At 39.3% G+C, this 21,304-nt stretch overlaps 1 protein-coding gene across 14 annotated transcripts in view; it reads left to right on the top strand.

Annotated features, from left to right (window-relative positions):
• Sls (sallimus) overlaps window positions 1-21,304 on the top strand; it is a 126,592-nt gene extending 105,288 nt beyond the window's left edge. For 5 of the 14 annotated variants that reach the window (XM_076314382.1, XM_076314390.1, XM_076314391.1 and 2 more), the window contains 25 exons: window positions 30-6,498; window positions 6,937-6,984; window positions 7,099-7,212; window positions 7,301-7,453; window positions 8,050-8,413; window positions 9,377-9,692; window positions 10,262-10,550; window positions 10,986-11,054; window positions 11,162-11,294; window positions 11,724-12,160; window positions 12,865-13,134; window positions 13,390-13,768; window positions 13,855-14,009; window positions 14,672-14,962; window positions 15,060-15,201; window positions 15,617-15,886; window positions 16,093-16,538; window positions 16,953-17,252; window positions 17,337-17,491; window positions 17,597-17,747; window positions 18,194-18,271; window positions 18,357-18,461; window positions 18,573-18,770; window positions 18,848-19,153; window positions 19,599-21,304. In XM_076314382.1, coding sequence (XP_076170497.1) covers window positions 30-6,498; window positions 6,937-6,984; window positions 7,099-7,212; window positions 7,301-7,453; window positions 8,050-8,413; window positions 9,377-9,692; window positions 10,262-10,550; window positions 10,986-11,054; window positions 11,162-11,294; window positions 11,724-12,160; window positions 12,865-13,134; window positions 13,390-13,768; window positions 13,855-14,009; window positions 14,672-14,962; window positions 15,060-15,201; window positions 15,617-15,886; window positions 16,093-16,538; window positions 16,953-17,252; window positions 17,337-17,491; window positions 17,597-17,747; window positions 18,194-18,271; window positions 18,357-18,461; window positions 18,573-18,770; window positions 18,848-19,153; window positions 19,599-19,801 — 11,841 coding nt within the window. In that variant the 3' untranslated portion in view covers window positions 19,802-21,304. The remainder of the gene's footprint in view (window positions 1-29; window positions 6,499-6,936; window positions 6,985-7,098; window positions 7,213-7,300; window positions 7,454-8,049; window positions 8,414-9,376; window positions 9,693-10,261; window positions 10,551-10,985; window positions 11,055-11,161; window positions 11,295-11,723; window positions 12,161-12,864; window positions 13,135-13,389; window positions 13,769-13,854; window positions 14,010-14,671; window positions 14,963-15,059; window positions 15,202-15,616; window positions 15,887-16,092; window positions 16,539-16,952; window positions 17,253-17,336; window positions 17,492-17,596; window positions 17,748-18,193; window positions 18,272-18,356; window positions 18,462-18,572; window positions 18,771-18,847; window positions 19,154-19,598) is intronic. The other 9 variants (XM_076314383.1, XM_076314392.1, XM_076314394.1 and 6 more) reach the window with 7 other exon arrangements.

Below are 21,304 nucleotides of genomic sequence, written 5' to 3'. Positions count from 1 at the left end.
CAAAAAAAAAAAAAAAAAAAAAAAAACAGCAGGAAATCGTGGAGGAAGTTAAGGAAGTCAAGATGGTTTCGAAGAAGAAGAAGCCAGTTACAAAGGATGAGGTAACGGAAGAAATTGTAGAAGAAATAGTCATCGAAGAACCTGAAAAACAAAAGGCCAAACCAGTCGTGGAGGAAGAAGAGACGGTGACGATAATTGAACACGATGTGAGAAAAGCACCGAAGAAGAAGAAGAAGGAGGTTGTTATCAAAGAAGAGGAGGAAATTTTCGAAACCATTGAAACACCCACGCAGAAAATCATCAGAAAGAAGAGGCGCCCTATGAAGAAGGGCGAAGAGGAAGTCGTAGTTGAGGAAATAATTCAGAAGCCGAGAGAAGAAACCATTGAAATGGAAGAACAACAAATAGTGGAAGTCGTCGAAACTCCCACCAAGAAAGTCATAAAAAAGAAGAAAGCGATAACGAAAGACGACGGTGTTCCCGAGGAGATCGTTGAAGAAATTGTAATTGAAAAACCACAGAAGAAGAAGGCGAAACCTACCGTGGAAGAAGAAAAGGAGACAATTACAGTAACGAAAGTCGATCTGAAAAAAGCACCTGAGAAACCGGAAGAGATTGTCGAGGAGGAAGAGATAATTGAAACGATAGAAACTCCGACGAAGAAAATCATTCGAAGGAAACCTAAGGGAAAGAAGGAGAAGGTGATCGAAGAAGTTATAGAGAAAACAATGGAAGAAGCAAAATCTATGAAAGAACAGGAAATTGTAGAAATAATTGAAACTCCTACAAAGAAAATTATCAAGAAGAAGAAAGCGACGTTAAAGGAAGGTAAAGCACCCGAGGAAGAAGTCGAAGAAATTGTAATTGAAAAGCCTGTCGAAGAGAAAGCAAAGAGAGACATTATTCCTAAGGAAGGAGTCGAGATCACGGAAGTGATTGCAGAAACGCCTGTTGAAAAGCTGCCAGAAGAAAAATCTAAACCAGAGGAAGCCACGTCATTGGAAATAAAAGAAGAGAAAGCGAAAGTGACAGAGGTGATTGTTAAGAAAGCACCGAAAAAGAAGAAGACTGTTGCCGCCGTTGAAACAGCAGAGGAGGAAGAAATTGTGGAAGAAATCAAACCCGAGGTGCCGAAAGAAGAAGAAGCGGTACCAATTGTTCCAGAAAAGGAGAGCATTGAAGTGACCGAAGTAATTTCCAAAGTAACTACGACGGAACTTCCCGAGAAAGTTAAACCTAAGAAGAAGAAAGCAACTGAAATTAAAGAAACAGAAGAGAAAGTAGTGACAAAGAAAGTAACGGTAAAAGAAGCGCCAAAGGAAGCTGTTCCAGAAACGGAAGAGCAACCTGTTGAAGAAGTAGAGGAGCTCGTTCCAGAGAAACCAAAGAAAACTAAAGCGAAGAAAGAAATTACTCCAAAGGATAGTATCGTAACGACTGAAGTGGTTACTACAACTGCAGAAGAGATACTAGAAGTTGAAAAACCGGAAGAAGACAAGGCTGTGGTAATCGAAGAGAAAGAAGAGCCGGCTAAAATAGAAGAAACGAAGGTTACTGTGAAAAAGGCTCCCAAGAAGAAGTTCAGACCAACGGAAGCTGAAGAGGAACAAGTGGAAGAAGTTGTGGAAGAAATAATACCGGAAGAACCAAAGAAGAGGAAAGCAAAGAAGGATGTAATTCCCAAAGAAGAAATACAAACAACCGAAGTGGTTCCCGAAGTTACGACAGAAGAGATACCTAAAGACCAGAAACCGAAGAAGGAAAAGGCCGTTCCCACGGAAGAAGAAAAAATACAAGAAGAGGCGAAGGTCACTGAGGTTTCTGTAAAGAAAGTACCAAAGGAAAAGAAGAAGGAAGAACCGGTTGTCACGAATGGTGAAGTAATTGTAGAGAAACCGAAAGAGGTTCCCGTTGAAAAACCAAAAGAAAAGGAGGTTCCTGAAGAAAAAGTAGAGGTAAAGGAAACACCGAAAGAAGAAGTTCCGAAAGAGAAACCGAAGAAGAAGAAGGTACCTGCAGAGAAGAAACCAACTGTATCAGAAGAGAAACAACCCGAGGACAAAGTAGAAGAATTAATAGAAGAGAAACCAAAGAAGGTGAAGGCCCAAAAAGAAGTCGTTCCAAAAGACACTGTTCAGACTACTGAAGTCGTCCCAGAAAGTGTAACCGAAGAACTGCCAACAAAGAAACCGGACGAAGGCAAGGCAATACCAGTTGAAGAAAAAGAGGACGAAGTAGAGATAACAGAAGTACCGGTACGAAAGGCGCCGGAGAAAAAAGATGAAGAAATAACAGAAGAGAAACCGGCTGAAAAAGTACCTGTGAAGCCAAAGGAAGCAAAAGTTCCAAAAAAGAAAAAGAAACCAGCTAAGAAAGACGAAATAGAAGAATGGGTGGAACCTGAATATGAACGACCTGTACTGGAGCCTATGCCTGAGAAGATACAATGGGAGCCATCGAAAAAGAAAAAAGAGAAGAAACCTTTGCCCGAATCTTTACAAAAATTAGTTCCACAAAAGATCGAGAGGAAAGAGATCAAACCCACGAAATTGAAATACTCCGAACCAGTAGAAACTGTTCAATTCGCTGCAATTAAACTGAAGAAAGTGGTACTCCCGAAGCAAAAGAAAGTCGACGAGGCAAAATTACCAAAAATCATGTTACGCAGTAGAATAACGTTCGTCGGCGATTATCCGCCAGACCTGCAGATTCCAAAAATAAGTTATTTGGAAGAGAATCCAGTTCAGACTGGTATTCTTTCTCGAAATACGGAAGAAGCTCTGAAAGTTCTGAAGAGGAAGATCAAGAAAGTTAAACTTTCTGAAAAAGAAGTTGCAGAGTTGGAGAAATTAGATGTAGAATTCGAAGAATTGAAGAAAGTACCTCTGGAAAAACTAGAAGATAAATCAGTGTATGAACGGCAACCTAAGAAAACACCAAAAGAACCGGAAGAACCACAGAAATTGCCCGTTGGAAAGGGTAAGGTACCAGAAGAAGAGATAGTTGAACCTGAAAAAGTGAAACTAAAGAAAATACCAGAAACAAAACCAGAAGAAGTTCCCGAGCCTGTTAAGAAACCAACCAAACCAGAACCAGAGGAAGAAGTTAAGCCGGAAAAGAAAAAGAAACCGAAAATGAAATTAGAACACGATGAATTCAAACCATTAGACTTCGAGAGACCAGAGCTGGAGAAATATGAACCTGAAGAATACGAGAAACCAGAAGAACCAAAACCTGAGCCAGTTCCAAAGCCCTATGAGAAACAGAAGAAAAAGAAACCGGATCAAGAAATTGAGCAGATTCCGATAGTATTGGGTGAACCGAAACCACCAGAACCTGACGAAGAACCGGAAGTAAAGTTCAGAATACCAACAAAAGAGAAACCAGAAGAGGAACCGGAAAAAATAACGTTGAAAGGCTGGAAGAAAGATAAACCTGAAGATGAAGGTGAGAAGGAGTTCCCCGCAAAAGAAGAAGAAGAAGTTCCGAAACCTCCAAAAGAGGAAGCTGAAGAAGTCACTGTAAAACGGAAATTGAAACCTAAGAAGCCTAAAGAGAAACCTAAAGAAAAAGAAGAAGTTACGATTAAAAAGCCTGAACCTAAGGAGGAGGTTCCGGAAGTAACCGAAGAAATTACTTTGAAGAAAGTACCGGAAAAGCCTATCGAGGAAGCTCCAGCTGAAGTTACAATTAAAAAGCCGATTGTGGAAGAAAAAGAAGTCGAAGAGGAGGAAACAATAACAGAAGTAACATTGAAGAAGAAACCGAAGAAACCAACTGAAGTCGCAGAAGAAATTGTTATAAAGAAACCAAAGAAAAAACTTGTGAAAGAAGAAGCGGCCGACGAGGTTACACTTAAACAGGTTGTTACAGAAGAAAAGAAAGTGGAAGAAGTTAAAGAAGAAGTTGTACTAAAGAAGAAACCCAAAAAGGTACCTGTTCCCGAAGAAGTAGCCGAAGAAGTCACTATTAAGAAACCTGTTATTGAGGAACAAGTAGAAGAAATTACAGAAGAAGTGACATTGAAGAAGAAGAAACCTAAAGAGAAACCTGTTCCGGAAGAAGTAACAGAGGAAGTTACCCTGAAGAAACCAGAACCCGAAGAAAAGATGAAATTACCGGAAGAAGTAAGTGAACAAGTTGAGATAAAGAAACCAAAGAAGAAGAAACCTGTGAAAGAAGAAGCTGCGGATGAAGTTACCATTGAGAAGATTGTTGTAGAGGAAAAACCAGAAGAGGAAGTTCCAGAAGAAGTAACGTTGAAAAAGAGAAAACCTAAAGAGAAACCTGCTCCAGAAGAAGTAACTGAAGAAATTACCCTCAAGAAACCAGAACCAGAAGAAAAGGTAAAATTGCCGGAAGAGGTAAGTGAACAAGTCGAACTAAAGAAACCGAAGAAGAAGAAGCCGGTAGTAGAGGAAGCTGCCGATGAAGTTACCATTAAGAAGGTTGTTGTTGAAGAAAAACCGGAAGAAGAAGTTCCAGAAGAAGTGATATTGAAGAAGAAGAAACCTAAAGAGAAACCTGTCCCGGAAGAAGTAACAGAGGAAGTTACCTTGAAGAAACAAGAACCAGAAGAAAAGATGAAAATACCGGAAGAAGTGAGCGAACAAGTGGAGATAAAGAAACCAAAGAAAAAGAAACCAGTGGTAGAGGAAGCTGCCGATGAAGTTACCATTAAGAAGGTTGTTATTGAAGAGAAACCGGAAGAAGTTCCGGAAGAAGTAACGTTGAAGAAGAGAAAGCCTAAGGAGAAACCTGTTCCGGAAGAAGTGACCGAAGAAGTTACATTAAAGAAACCAGTGCCGAAAGAAGAAGAGAAGCTACCCGAAGAAGTAAGCGAAAAGGTAGAATTAAAGAAACCAAAGAAAAAGAAACCAGTGGTAGAGGAGGCTGCCGATGAAGTTACCATCAAAAAGCTTGTTGTGGAGGAAAAACCGGAAGAAGAAATTCCGGAAGAAGTAACGTTGAAAAAGAGAAAGCCTAAAGAGAAACCTGTCCCAGAAGAAATAACAGAAGAAGTTACCCTGAAGAAACCAGAACCAGAAGAAAAAGTGAAAGTACCGGAAGAAGTGAGCGAACAAGTGGAGATAAAGAAACCAAAGAAAAAGAAACCAGTGGTAGAGGAAGCTGCCGATGAAGTTACCATTAAGAAGGTTGTTATTGAAGAGAAACCGGAAGAAGTTCCCGAAGAAGTAACGTTGAAGAAGAGAAAGCCTAAGGAGAAACCTGTTCCGGAAGAAGTGACCGAAGAAGTTACATTAAAGAAACCAGTGCCGAAAGAAGAAGAGAAGCTACCCGAAGAAGTAAGCGAAAAGGTAGAATTAAAGAAACCAAAGAAAAAGAAGCCAACGGTAGAGGAGGCTGCCGATGAAGTTACGATCAAGAAGATTGTTGTTGAAGAAAAGGAAGAGGAGGAAGCTCCAGTGGAAGTAACTTTGAAACCGAAACCTAAAAAGAAATCAATTCCAAAAGAGGAAGAAGAAGTAGCTGAAGTGACTCTAACGAAACCTAAACCGGTCGAAGAGAAAAAGGAACCAGAAGAAGAAGAACTGACTCTGAAGAAGAAACCAAAGAAGAAACCCGTTGTCGAGGAAGAGGCTGCCGAAATAACTATCAAAAAATTGGTGCCCACTGAAGTTGAAGAAGCACCTGAAGAATTTACGATCAAAAAGAAAAAGAAGCCAGAGAAGAAACCATCTGTTACGGAAGAAGTTGAAGAAACAGCAGTGACCATAAAGAAAGCTCGTGCTCCTGAAAAACCTACAGAGGAAGAAGAAGTATCGACCGATGTGCAACTAAAGAAGAAAAAACCAGCACGAAAAGTTAAAGAAGAGGCAGCTGAGGAACTGACAATCCGAAGGCTCGAAGAAGTCGAACCTGAAGAAGAAGAGGTACATGAATTCACGTTCAAACGTAAACCACCGAAAATGGCTCCTAAGCCGATCGAAGAAATTTATGAAGATGTTACCCTTCGAAAATTACGACCAAAGAAGAAACGACCAGATATTAAAGAAATAACGGAAACCGAGAACGTGACATTCAGGCCTCGCAGCACGAAGACCAAGGAAGATGTAGAACAGGAATTCAAGATTTCTTTGAACACATACGAGGAAGAAGATATCTCAATGTCTGGCAAAGTTCGATTGAAACCGAAGAAACGTCCGATGACGTACTCGGAAGAAGCTGGAGAAGAAACCGTCAGAATTATACAAGAAGTGGAAGATGATTCAGGACCGGTCATAGAAGAAATCATTGACGAATCGGACGAAGAAGCCAGGGATGAATACAGTATCGAAGAATTGGATACCGATGAAATGAATTTGCCGTTAAGGAGAAAGAGAAAGAAGGAACCCAAGCCGTACAAAATCGAGGACGTCGAAGAAGGTGATGTGAAACTGAAATTGAAACGCGAGAGGAAGTACTCGATCGAAGAAACCGACGAGTCCTTGGCGTTAAAATTGAAGAGCAAGAGACGTGTTTCCACATACGACGAAGGTTCGACAGAATTTTACGATTATTGCCTTCGCAGATAACATTTAATCTGATGTAACATGCTTTCAGCTAAAGTAGAAATTAACGTTCGTCAGACAATCGATCTTTAGTGAGTATGTTCGCCCTTAATATCCTCGTGCTTCCAAACGAAATATCACACCTTCTTCCTTGCTTCTTAATCCACTGCGAATGAAAAGCATATCGGTACTCCGTATAACGTACTTCAATAAAATAGCAATGAAATGCTTAATAACGGATTTGTCGCGATGCTAAAGCGGATAATACCATTTACTCGGTATTCCCGAGTATTAGTAAATCGTAGAACATTATCGCTTCAATTTCACGCATATATTAAATAAAAAGCTAATCGTATTAACGGATATCGATTTATAATATTACGATTATTGGATCTTTCTTAAATCTTTATGTGAAATATTACAGAAGAAGCCACACTTAGTATCACCAGAGAAGAGGACATTTCAGAGGAAGGTACGTTTATGTTAAAATAACGTTGTTAGAAAAATCGAATCGATTCTTACTTTCGACTCCTTGCAATACTTCTCATGTACATCAATTAATTGTGAAATTTGTCGAATTTTTCAGAAGAGATCGAATATATTGTTCGCGATGGCGACACAATGTTCTCGATTTGCTCGTATGTGGCAGAAACTGACGAAGCCATCAACCTTGTCGAAGGAGAAAGAGTTTATGTCATCGGTAAGTTTATATTTTATTCAGAGGAAAATAAATACACAACGATATTTATTCGAGAAAGATACTACATACATAGAACCTGTTCTTTCAGATCACACGAACCAAGACTGGTGGTTCGTGAAGAAACATCTAACAGACGAAAAGGGTTGGGTTCCCGCGCAGTATCTGCTCAACGAAATACACTATACCCATTATCTTCAACGCAAATTGCACGAGAAGATCGACAAATTACCGGTGTTTGAAAGTAAGTTCACAAACGAGTGTAATTTTAACCTCTCGGATTAAAAATATTCCACGAAAACTGCTGTTAATAGTACGATCGAGACACAACCTATGGACGAGGATTGTCCATGATAATTTGTCACTCTTTCCTGCAAAAATTTCGCTTTATCCATAAATAAAATAATTATTGTATTGTAGCAAAAAAAAAGTACCAGACCTGTACAACATTCCAAATCGAAGAAACTTTTATTACATTGAATAATTTATTATTAAATAGCTTATTGCTAAACGTCTACAATTTAGTCTAATACATCACAAACACTTTGTACGTCTCTGTAATTTTAAAACTATTGCATTGTAGCGAGAAAGAAAGCTCAGTTCTATAGGAATTGAAATTCTTATTGGTTTAAATATTTTAATCAGCCGTCCACGTTCTACTTACCGGTGGTACTATTTATATTTCCCTTAACCCGTGATTGATCTTTCTCCCTAACAATTCTCCTGTAACAATGCTACATTTCTGTAGCACTCCCAGCGCACAAGTGCGCTGTTCATATTGATATATGAATTGCTACACGTTACGAATCCACAATTAACAAGTCCTTATCAATGTTCCAGAACCCGCACCCGGTGAGAAATCATCAGCACCGAGGTTCATTGAGAAGTTACAGCCGATTCACACGCCAGATGGTTACACGATTCAGTTCGAATGCCAAGTGGAAGGTCTACCAAGACCACAGATAACATGGTTCAGACAGACCGCCATCATCAAGCCGTCTCCTGATTTCCAAATGTATTATGACGACGACAATGTAGCGACTTTGATCATAAGAGAGGTGTTCCCCGAAGATGCCGGTACCTTCACCTGCGTCGCTAAAAACGCTGCTGGATTCGCGTCCAGTACCACGGAATTGATCGTAGAAGCGCCTCTTTCCGATCATGGATCAGACTTAACTGGTCCATCCAGAAAGAGTCTCTCAAGGTATACTTTCTTTGCAGACGATTGTTTCGACTTCGTTGTTATTCAATTAATATTCACGGTCCTTTGTGAATCATGGAGAATCAATTGACCGAATTAAAAAACCGATAGTCTTCGATCTCGCAAAGTCAATCACAGATTTCAAAAATACTTAAACTCTTAAGATACCGTTGTCTGCTCCGGTACTTCAACGCCTAGAGTACTGTTCTTGTTCGTCAATTAATATTCACGGTGAACTGTTAAAAATACTGTATTCTGATCCGGTACATCACCGCCTAGGAATACTGTTCTATCTGAAAAGCTTACGTAGCTCGTACTTTATCTTTGGAAAATATTCAACATCGTATCAACAATCTAATAGATCTATAATCCGACTCGACGTTTGAACACAAGATTACATTAGCTTTATCGATTGTCTTGAAATCCTGAAATTTTTTTAAGCTTAATGCTCCACCTAGGACATTTAGAAAATTTTCACCGTTTTATTCTAATACCATGCTCCACAATTTTTTACGATAATAAATGTGTAAATCGCAAACACGAGTGGGTGAAAGAGACTTATACCCTAGATTTTTTGTTAGTTTACATTTAAAGTAATAATTTCTTTCATTCCATGCAATTGCATTTATTTGTATTATTACCAAAGGATCTTAGCCTGTATAATAATAACAACAGTATTTATTAATTTATCCTAGAATATTTTAGAACAAAGGTATAAATATATCAACGACAAAGTATTTCTAAATTTATTCTTTATTAAACGAATCATTTATTCTTAACAAGTATATACACTTCTTGACAGTATACATTCATCATGAAAGTAAAACGATTATTTGGAAACAAAAGTTTTAATCTATTTTAATTATACAACTTTAGTAAGATTTCGATGTACAATACTTTACATTAACACATTCGTACTCTGAATATACACAATTCCATTTCGTTGATCAACTTACGTAAACACAGAGAATCGTCACTGGCTGACATCTTGGAAGGAATACCACCGACGTTCTCGCGCAAGCCAAAAGCGAAATACGTGAACGAGGGTGACGATGTGATACTCGAATGTCGACTAGTAGCGGTACCAGAACCGGACATAACGTGGTACTACAAGGACACGAAAATCACGACCACAGAGAACATCATGGTTGCCACCGAAAGTGATATGCACATGTACTGCAGTGTGATCAAGATCACCAAGGTGCAGAAAAAACAAGAAGGAAAATACACCATTGTTGCCAGAAACAGGGAAGGTGAAGCTACTATCGAGATTCCTATGAAGGTTCGTACACCATACATTCCAAATACATTCCAAATAACCTTCTTCGACTCGCGTTGTTTTGTTTTTACTGAATTTCTATAAAGTTCATTTTTTATATCTATTCAGGGTTATAATAGAATGAAAAAATAGAAAAACCTATTTGAAAAACAGTTATTTCTTAAACAGTCTTTCGTAGATAAATTAAATGAACATCGTCTTTTTCTTCGTAAATTAAACAAATTCCAAGAAGAGAATAAAATATCATAAATGTATCGCAAAAATGAGAGCTAATTGTTTTCAAATCCTAAAATTTCTCAATCCTGGTATATCGTATTTGCGTGTTCGAGACGGAAAAATATCTAGATAGGCTTGTAATGTAAAAAAAATATACACGAAGTGAACCTAAACATTATTTAGAAAGATAATATTAATAATTTGTAAAAAAAATGAGCGAATTTCGTTTTCAATCATCTGGCGGGCTGACGCGTGAATATCTAAAACAATTAATGTATCAATGATTTCTTCCTCTCTGAACCTGGTACTCTAAATGACTGCCGCCTGGAAGTAGACATTTTTATATCTGTGCACAGGTGAAGACTGGTAAGCACGAACCACCAGAGATTTTAGAGCCTCTGCAATCATACGTCGTGAGAGAAGGAGAAACCGTATTGTTGTCCACTCAAATCGTCGGAAATCCAGCGCCTAAGGTCACCTGGTACAAGAACGGCAAACCGCTGAAGGGCTTGACACCAAAACAAGATGGCCACGTGAACACGCTGACGCTCATTCAGCCTCAAGTGTCGGACAGTGGAGACTACTCTGTGGTGGCCACCAACGATCTCGGAACTGCTGAGACTAAAGCCACCTTGACGGTTGAAAGTAAGAATTCTATCGAGTACAGCTTGCAAAAATTATTAACTTTCTGCGACCAATGCTTGCAATGCATTTGCATCTTATTTTCAAAAAAACTCATTGAATTCGCCATACACGCTAAAATATCTTTAATCGCTTAACTGCCGCGGTCGAATTAATTAAAATGATGTAATTGTTGGATAAACGAGTGATATAAACAAATTGAATAACTATACTTGGCATAAAATAATGAAAAGTCGAATAAATGGAGAAATATGAAATCTTGACTTTGAATAAAATTTAAAGCAAAAATTTTGGAATATTTTTTCAAAACTGACTATTGAAAAAAATCTCGGCAAGAAAGTGATTAAAGGAACTTTGCATTAGATTCAAACTTATCTAAAAGATGATACTTTACGCTTTTATTGGCGTTGCGAAATGCTTTGCTGATATATTTTTCAGTAAACTTCAAGCCTTCGCTGACCATTAATATTCAACAGCACTCGTACGAACACTACAGTGTAACTAAGGGTAGGATATGCTTTCGCTTTTGCTTCCAGTATTTTATAATATATTTCGAACGTTGGTGAATTGTTAGTCTAATTCAAGAGAACTATTGATATCTTTGTATTTTATAGAAATACCAAGCGGAGCTCCAGAACCACCACTATTCACGGAACGGTTTCAAGAACTTACCGTTCCGGAGAAAGGTACTTTCAAGCTGGTGGCGAAGGTTACTGGAAATCCTGTACCAGAAGTCACGTGGTTAAGGTACAGTTATTTATTTAATTACTTTCAACTCCTTAATGTAGCGAAAAATTACTCGATTTTTAAAAAATATACTTTTTACCTTGTAAATATAATTTTCAATAGAATATAATTTTGTTTGTCATTATAAATAAAAATAAGTATCGAATAGTCGATACAATCGTTTGAGACGTTTCGACCTTTTTTTTTTTTGGATACTCCTCGGTGAATTCATAAAATCAGTAATGGAACATAATCGAGAAAACGATTTATAATTTTTTAAGAACGAAGAATCGAAGTTTTAATTGAACGTGCTAAAAATAGAAGAAACGAAGAGAAATAAAATGTGTGTAAAATTAATTCGAATAGTTGAAGCATTTGAATTGGAAGTAAAAAATTTAAGTATTTCGTGTGCGAAAAGGTATTTGTAAATGAACATCGTTCGTCCAATAGGAACAACAAGCCCCTGGAGAAGTCCCCGAATATTACCGAAACCTATGACGGTGAAAACATCACCCTTGAAATTCGAAACGCGGATTCAGAAGTGGATTCCGGTGATTACAAATGTATAGCCAGCAACCCTGTGGGTAAAACGTCCCACGGAGCGAGAGTCACAGTGGACGTCGATAAAGTAATTTTCACGAAGACGCTGGAGAAAGAAATTATCGTCGACGAATACAAAACTTTGGATTTGACCTGCGAAACGTCTCACACCGTATCGACGAAATGGTGGCACAACAACAAGGAGGTCAGTGGAATGGATCATCGCGAGATCATTCAAGAAGGACGCGTGCACAAACTGGTGATCAAAAAGACAAGCCCCACGGACGAGGGTACTTACAAGTGCACTGTGAAAAATCAAGAAACCTCCAGCAAAGTCACTGTGAAAGGTACGAATCGTCATACGTAGGAATTGTGATAAATATGCTTCAAATGTTCTTTCTTAATTTTATTTTTATGTATGTATATATACATTTTTTTTATAATTAAGATTTGTAACATATGTACGGCATGAAGTAGAAACACAAATTTAGAGTCAAAAATAAAACCGTACAATTTATCTAGAGTAATTGCGCGATAAGAACTCCTGCGTTTGTTCGAATATAAATTGTACATCACGTTTTCGTAATTTTATGAAATTTTACTATTAAAGTCCAAATATTTGGATTTCTATTTCATTTCCGACTGCATCGACAGATTTAACTGACCATATTTCTTTTAATGGAATTTCAATTATTATTTTACATTTCCTTCTATAAACATTTCAATCGTATCTTTACTTACAATTAGATGAAACTACATCAATATAGTACTATATCGTGATACCTGATTATTATATTAAAAATTCGAGTTAAAATACCCAAGCATTGGCTAAATTTCCTTTGCATAGTCTTTCAAAAGTTAAAATATAAAATGAAGAACTATATGATAAAGGATTAAAATTTCTTTTGAGACATACAGGTTACTATTCATTCATTGTATTTGTAAATTTCGAGCGATTGAATCGTCGAAAGAATCGCTCTCATTTATAAAATGATATTCGTTGTCTGTATTTAACGACACTTGGTAACTTAAATCTAACTCGTTGGTACAGCCACCAAACCAGAGTTTGTGAAGAAGTTGCAAGACTGCGAGGTGAAGGAACGCGAGGTCACAATTTTGGAGGTAGAAATTACATCGCAAACCGCTGATGTTAAATGGTTCAAGGACGGTCAACCGTTGGGACCTGGAAAAGAAAAAATAGAATTTGTGAAAGATGGTACTGTCAGAAAATTGCTCATCAGAAGCACGTCTGTTCACGACGAGGGAGAATACACGTGCACCCTCTTGGATCAAGAGTGCAGCGCAGAAGTCACCGTTGTCGGTGAGCATTTGTTTATCGGTGTGGCGATTAATCGTGAGACTAGCTCTCTTTTGCTAAGATTAAAAGTAAATTAAACAGTTGATTGCCCGCAAAAGAAAAACAGACCGGTTATAGAAGTGTGCTATCAATATATCGTCAAAATGGTTTTCGAAAGGGAATAAATAATAAAGTTGATAAGAAATGTAGAAAAATTTAGAAATCTTCAAACTGACCAGGGATACGCTACTGCGATATTAAATTTCCAAATTATTTCAGAATTGCCACCAGAAATTATTACCAAGATGCAAGATGTGACGATAGCAAGAGGCGAGAGAGCAACTTTCGAGATCGAATTAACAAAGGGAGATGCGTTGGTACGATGGTTCAAAGACGGACAAGAGTTACAATTCTCCGAACACGTTCAATTGTCGATCGATGGCAAAAGACAGAAGTTGAAAATATACGACACGGAACCGGAGGACGCTGCCGTTTATTCGTGCGAAGTGGGTCAACAAAAATCATCTGCTAAGCTGACCGTCGAGGAACCTGGAGTGGAATTCATCACGAAATTACCGGATGTGACTTTGGTACCATTGAACGCAGATGCAGTTTTCGTCATCGAACTGTCCCAAGACGTTCCAGTCACATGGCTTAAGTAAGATAAAATTAAATTGAACAGAAATTTTGTATACTATCGTAGTGGTCTGTGATAAACTAAAATATAATCTAATGATATCGCAGGAAAACGGAAGTGATCAAACAGTCGTCGAAATACACCGTCATCGACGAAGGCACGATCAAGAAACTAATCGTAAAGAATTGCACGACCGAAGACATCATGGAATACACGGCTGCAGTGACAAACGTAAAGACATCGTCGAAATTAAGAGTCGAAGGTAATATTCGAAACAAACTGAATACATTTTAAGTCGACGAGAAAAATCACTTTGAAAATCTATCAGTTACACTTGTACTAACTGCCAATTTCGAGTCGAAAGATCTTTGTTTCTATTCGTGCTTCTGTTCACAAACATAAGTAAAAAAATGGGGTTCGTCGACTCAATACTTGTGAACAATTAATACACGTATATACATATAGAATGTACATATATGTGAAATAGTTCGTTACGGTAGGACGTGATATTAAAATCGGTTCTTCTTTGCATTTCAATCTTTTTCTACTAAAAATATACTTATTTATTAGGAGATTAATTCTTTAGACGAAGAATTTCCGTATAATACTAAACTAATCGTCTTAGTGCCTTCGGCAAGCGTTGTTACCGGTCGTTGCTACTGATCTCAAACACGTTTCTTTCGCATACTATACGTATTCTTCTTACACCCATTCGTTTCGTTTCATTCTAATTCTTAACCTTTCTCACTCCGTGCACCTGGTCACGTTCACCCATCTCAATTGCTCGTCTTTTCCAAACACTCCACATTTTCTCCGGACCACACGTATTTCCTTCCGTTCTCGCGCATTACCACACTCGACACGCTACATATTTGAAAGAATTCAATAATTATTTATGGATAATCGATTCGTGTACGTTTTCAGTCATCGAGACACCACCGAAGATCAACCCGGAGACACCAAAGAAATACAAGGTGAGAAAAGGTGACGACGTTCAGATCGTTGTGACGTTCAACGCAACACCGAAACCAAGCAGCGAATGGACCGTTAACGGCCACGTGGTCACCAAATCTAAACGAGTTACGTCGTCGATCGACGAAGAATCCGCGATCCTGACCATTAGGAAAATCCAAGAAGAAGAAGTTGGCGACTATACCTTGAAATTAACGAATCGCGTTGGCGAGGCTACCGTGGACATCAATGTCGTCATAGTGCGTGAGTATCGTATTTGAAATACTTTCTTCTTTTTTAAGACAATACGTGGATTATCATTGGGAAAATTAACTTCTACGCTGATACGTTTCTCTCGCAGAGGTACCAAGCGCGCCTGGAGCACCGGAACCACTGGAAACAACCGACGATAGTGTCACCCTTCATTGGAAGAAACCAGATTCAGATGGCAATTCACCCATCGTCGAATACATTCTGGAACACCAAGAAAAGACTGAAACGACGTGAGTACACCGCTTACTTCGTTTCCTTAGGTCGAACGAGTTCAATTAATCCAATTGACCAGCTACCCCAGTATCCTTTTTTAAACCTTTGTACTCGTGAAGCGACTCTCGATCGTCAATTAATGCACCAGAATCTTTCTAATCAAGGAAAATTTGATGATTTGAGATTGAAAATAACGTGGCTCGTAAAATATGTGAAATATTTCGATGAAAGATTCAAATTGATTCTCCGATTTATTTTTACATTCGATTGAAAAATATTTCTTCGGGGTTTCCAGTTTTCCGTCTAAAAGAGATGCTGCGAGTGCAAAGGGTTGAACCCTAAACGATCCGATACAACTGTCCAAGTGGCCCGTTTGGTTACGAAATGGTTTGGTAACCGAATGGTTACGAAATTATTCTCTTCTATTCGTAGGTGGACGAAGGTCACGGAGACCGTAACAGAAACAACGCATAAAGTAACGAAACTAACAACGAACAAAGAGTACACCTTCCGAGTGACGGCTGTAAACGAAGAAGGCCCGGGAGAAACATCACCGAAATCTCCATACGTGAAGATCTCGAAACCATCTACTACAGTACCACCAGTCGTCCTGGAACCTTTGAAGGATATTGTCGTTGGCCTGAAAGAAACGGTTACCCTCTCGTGCATTATTGGCGGAACACCAATGCCTGAAATTACTTGGTACAGACTTTTCATTTGAAAACAAAACCCTTTGTTGCGTAGGGTAGTCCAGAAAGCATAGTCGCGTTAATATCTCCAAATGAAAGTCATACCTCGAAACTATGAAAGTCGGAGGAAAATTTATGTAACAAAAATTACTGGACCACCCTACACAGAGATTGAATTGGTCAAAAAGGGGACAGTTGCGATGAATAATAATTTTCCAGGTTGAAGAACGGTGAACCCTTCGGAGACAGTACTATGACGTACGAGAACCACGTGGCGAAATATACCATCAAGGAAACAACGGAAACTTCATCGGCAACGTTCACGGTTAAAGCAGAGAATAACGTAGGAATGACAGAAACAACCTGCAAGCTGAAGGTTCAAGAAGCACCGAAGATCACTTTCGATGAGACCCTGGCAAACCAGAAGCTACCAGTGAACGGTCAATGGAAGATCGAGATCCAAACCAGCGGCTTCCCGAAACCGGAAGTCACGTGGTCGAAAAACAGCAAGAAGATTGTCGAGAAACGTGTGTCCGTTCATACCGAAGAAAAGACATCCACCATTTCTATTTCTTCTCTCGTCAGAGAGGACACCGCCACCTACACGGCAAAGGCAACCAATGAAGCTGGTAGCTCTTCGGTTGACCTACATCTCAGAGTCATAGGTAAGTTTCGAACGATTCTGTTGTCTGTTTAGGAAAACGTACCTTTAAGAGAATAAAAGAGAAAGTAGTTGAACAGGGAAGTGTTGAGCCGAGCAGTGTCGAATCGAGCAGGTTTGAGCAGAGAAGTGTCGAGCGAAGAGTGATGAAGCGTTGTAGAGAGTTCTGTCATATAGTAGTCACGTTATTCACTGTTATTCAGCTATTGTCAAAATATTAATTATTTATAATTTAATACCAGGTCGTTGAGTGAGTTTTGTCGTTCGATAAAACTTGTCAAATGGTACTAGGTTGTTCGATAAGTTTGATCGAACGACGAAACTTATCGAACAACCTATTAGATTACCTATTCGTATCACAATATGAATTAAATGTTCGTTCTAATTCTTATACCGTCGTTTTCTCGAAATCGTGTAGACAAACCCAGCAAACCGGAAGGACCGATTATCTTCAAAGAAATCAGACAAGACCGCGTTACCATCGAATGGCGACCACCAACCGACGATGGTGGAACTGAACTGGAGAAGTACACCATCGAGAAATGCGAACCAGGCAAGGATTGGGTAAAGGTTGTCGACATCGACAAGGAGGTGGAAAGCTTCTGCGTGCACAAACTGCAACAGAATGCCGAATACAAATTCAGAGTTGTCGCGAAAAACACCGTCGGTGCATCGGAACCTTTGGAATCGGAGCCAGTCAAGATGAGAACTTCCTTCGGTACTAAAATTACTTGCGCTCCCTTTTTTCTGATAATTTTTCGAATCGTTGGACGGTTAAATATTACAAAATTAATGTCTACAGAACCACCGGGACCACCAAGAGGACCGCTAGAAGTATCAGGAATGACGAAGACATCGTTTACGATAAAATGGCAGCCTCCGGAAAACGATGGTGGAACACCAATAACGGAATATATTATCGAGATAAAAGAGGAATCGTCGAAGACTTGGCAGAAGGTTGGCACAAATTAAATAGAATCCTACATTTTCGAATATGTCGGTGATAATTTTAGAAAAAAGAGAAATTGAAAACCGAGCACTCGTTTAATTTATCGTTCACAGATCGGCAGCACCAAAAACGAAGTAACCAACTTCATCGTGTCAGACTTGAAGACAGACGTACCGTACAACTTCAGGATAACAGCAAAGAACAGTGTTGGAACTGGTCCTCCTTATATAGCCGAAGAATCGATTGCACCTGGCAAACGAATCAGTAAGCAAACCAAGTTACTTGCATTACGAATAATGATATCAATCGCTTAATGTATTTACTGTATTAACGAAACAAACCGTATAATTCTTGTGTTGTTTTCTGCTCGAATTATCTTTAAATTTACAGTAGGATTAACACAGGCTTCTCTTTGATCCAAGGGTTATGTACACAAATATAGAAAGAATCGTCCGTATTACTTTTACAATCGGAAAAAGAAATTTACATTAATTTTGTTCTAAATTCTGATTGGAAAAAACTTTACGATGTAGTCGAATTAAGTAGTAAAGCCAATAATAGTAGCATGACTCTGTGCTGCAATTAATTTTCTTTCGAGCATCAGCATCGCAGCTAACGCTTTATCGTTCCGTTGAAATTTTCTTTCCTTTTCTATGAAATCTTCGGTATTCGCAAAGCTTCGCTTACTTAACGGTTTCGCTATTACTCAGAAATAACAAAGCTCACCGAAAGCAGCATGTACGCTCTACTGGGTATATTCCCGTCATCGAAAGTAGTCATCAGCAGAAGTAAGTGCAACGATACCGATTCTCCCTGCTTGTAATCGCCATGCGTTCCTCCTTCTTGCGAATAACTGTATCGAATCATTTTTAGCACCACCATCGAGTCCACAAAACGTACAAGTGACGAACGTTACCAGCAAGAGCGTAACTCTCAGTTGGTCACCGCCGGCCAGCACAGGAGGCACAGAACTTACAGGTAATTTAAAAGAGAAGAAACTTTCTATACAATTGAGAAGAGAAAAAATTTTTCCATAAACATCAACGCGCGACACTGCGCCCGAAAAATAACCGTGTTCGTTTCCATCAGGTTACGTGATCGAGAAGAGACCGTTAATTGGCAAGGGAGCAAGATGGACGAAAATTGTCACACTGGACGCCACGACGCTTCAATATTGCGTCGAAAATTTGAAAGAAAGTGAATTCCTCTTCAGAATCTTCGCCGAGAACAACGTGGGGCTCAGCACACCTACGAACTCGGAACCGGTTACCCTAAAGACACATGCCAGTTAGTAGCCAGTGTCTTCGTACGAACGTCGTATCAACGTAAACCGATGAAAATTAAAATTAAACCGTTTTTCGTAGCTGTACCATCGCCACCTACTGCGCCATTGGAGATCAGACAGATCGCAGCGAACACAGTAGTGATTTCTTGGGGCAGACCGGATTCCAATGGTGGAGCACCATTGGAGGGCTACAAAATCGCCATCAGAGACGCCAAGAAGACTATGTGGATGGAGGTAGGACGTGTGAACGCCGACGTGCAGAAACTGAACATCAGGGACCTCCAGGAAGACCACATGTATCTGATCAGAATCTACGCCAAGAACGAAATTGGCGTCAGCGATCCTTTGGAATCTGACGAACCTTTCAAGATTCTGCCAGTTACAGGTACGATAAGTTCAAATTCTTGGTATACACCTCTGCGTTAATCTCTCTTTTTACAAAGAGTGGATTCTCATTAACCGTTGAGTTTCTGGAGTTTCTACCAACCCTGAACAGGTTACTTTTAATTAAAACACCAGTAATCGATCGATTAAACAATTATCCATTTTACCTTCAAATTTCTCACTTTCTGGCATATAGTAAAAATGATCCCTTGAAAAGGGATACAATTTATCCCCTTTTTGATCGCCCATATTGAGTAAATGCAACTAAGATTGTAGCAGACGAGGCTTCGAACTCTGTTTCGATTATCAAAATTTCTTCTGGTGGCAATTGGCGGTCAACGAGGTTACCCTCCTAAGGAAGATCCAGAATGTTTTTGCATTCGACGAGTAACTTGATAAAAAATTGAACATCTTTTATTCGTGACTCGATTCTCCTTCTTTTTCAGAACTATCGGTTGTGGAACCAATCGCGGAAGCCACGGAGAAAGGTGAAACCGCATCCGTGAGCTTCAGTACGGAGAACACGAGTTCGTGGCTTCGGGAACACAACATGGACGCCGATATTCACTCGTACGCGAGGGCAAGACTTCTCAGACAAGACGAATACTTCTTCCGCATTTGGCACTACGCTAAGAAGCTCTTCGAATAAGCATTTCTACAGTTTAACGGCGGAGAGAGTGGAAAACGAAGCCGTTCTCCCACTTATCGAGGACCATAAGAAATTTAAAGCATAAGATATCGAATGTGTAAAAGAAAAAAAAAAATAGTAGGACGCAGCTTTAATTATCGATTTCGTACGACGTGAAAATTCTTTCCTCTTGAACGAGAATTCGAATCGGGTGTGAATTTATACGATTGTTATTTTCTTCTTCCACGAAATGTTCGCTATGCGGTTAGATAATTGATTCGAATATTTTTCGATTTTTTATCTCTCGCGCGAACATCGTCGTACGCGTAACAACGAAAAACCGATCAACGTTGAATTGTTCCTCCCCTATAAATCGAACGCGTAGCGGCTAGATTTAAACTAAGAATCGATACTGGATGGGTGTAGAATCTAGTCAGCGTAGAGTAAATGTATTTTTCTTTCTTTTCTTTTTTTCAACGGACCAAGACTTCCTCAAGCATAGTTGAGATCCATACACGAAACTGGAGAGTATCGTTCAACTCTTCCGGTTCACGAGATTAATCATCGTCTTTTCGTGTTGTTGGAAATTCAAGTCGAATAAACGCGGGGTACATCGCGCTGTTTCCTTTTCAAGATAAAGAAAACCCTATCGGAATTCTTTGCGACGGTTGCCCTCGGAGTGGGCATTTCTTTGTAAAATATTAACTTTCAAAGCGAACGACGAACGAATGTAACATTGAAGATATTTATTTAGTGGAGTCGTAAAGCTTCCGAGTACGGTATTTCTTCGTTTCGCGACCAGATGAAAATTTATACTTCGCGATGATAAACTTTCGACAGAACGCTCGAGATTGGCCAACGGAAATGGCTCGATGCATCCTGTCGTTCGTGCGAATTTCCAACTGCTCGAATTTAATAAGAAACATCTCCTAACTTCCTCGAGATTCCTTTTCATACGAAGAATGTTCTCGTCGAGTTATCGACGAAAGTCCCATCGACCCCCGAGGCTCTGATCGTCGGAGGATGTGATAATTGATCGCTCGTAATCGAGTACCTTGCGCAAAGAAGTGATTTAGAAAAGATTAAGGATATTTGAACCCCCCTCCCCCCCTCGAACCCCCTCGAACCCCCTCGAACCCCCTCACCCAACTTATCCCCCGTCGCACAACGAGTCCTTTGTATTTATATTGTTCGCGAACGGAAAGCAGCGTTCAGTTACTCACCCGAGTTTGCGAGGATTACTTTTAGTATTTATTCGTAATGTATAATGTATATTTAATTGTTACTCGTTACCATTGCCGTTATGATAATTCATAAATAATTGTCGTCGGTATCGGAACCGACGTTAATGCGACTGGTCGATAAGACTAGATTACACAACGAAGAAATGCCACACGCGGTTGGTGTCGCGAGACGTGCAAAATATAGATGCAAAAACAACAACAATATTTCACCAACGGCGCGTCGCATACTTCGCGTTACATACTGTAAGACATTTTACGAATTAAATTATTGCAAATCGTA

Source organism: Ptiloglossa arizonensis, chromosome 6, assembly GCF_051014685.1.
Source record: "Ptiloglossa arizonensis isolate GNS036 chromosome 6, iyPtiAriz1_principal, whole genome shotgun sequence".
Lineage (NCBI taxonomy): Eukaryota > Metazoa > Arthropoda > Insecta > Hymenoptera > Colletidae > Ptiloglossa > Ptiloglossa arizonensis.
Note: the sequence above shows the minus strand (reverse complement) of the source record. Positions and strands in the feature narration are given on the sequence as shown.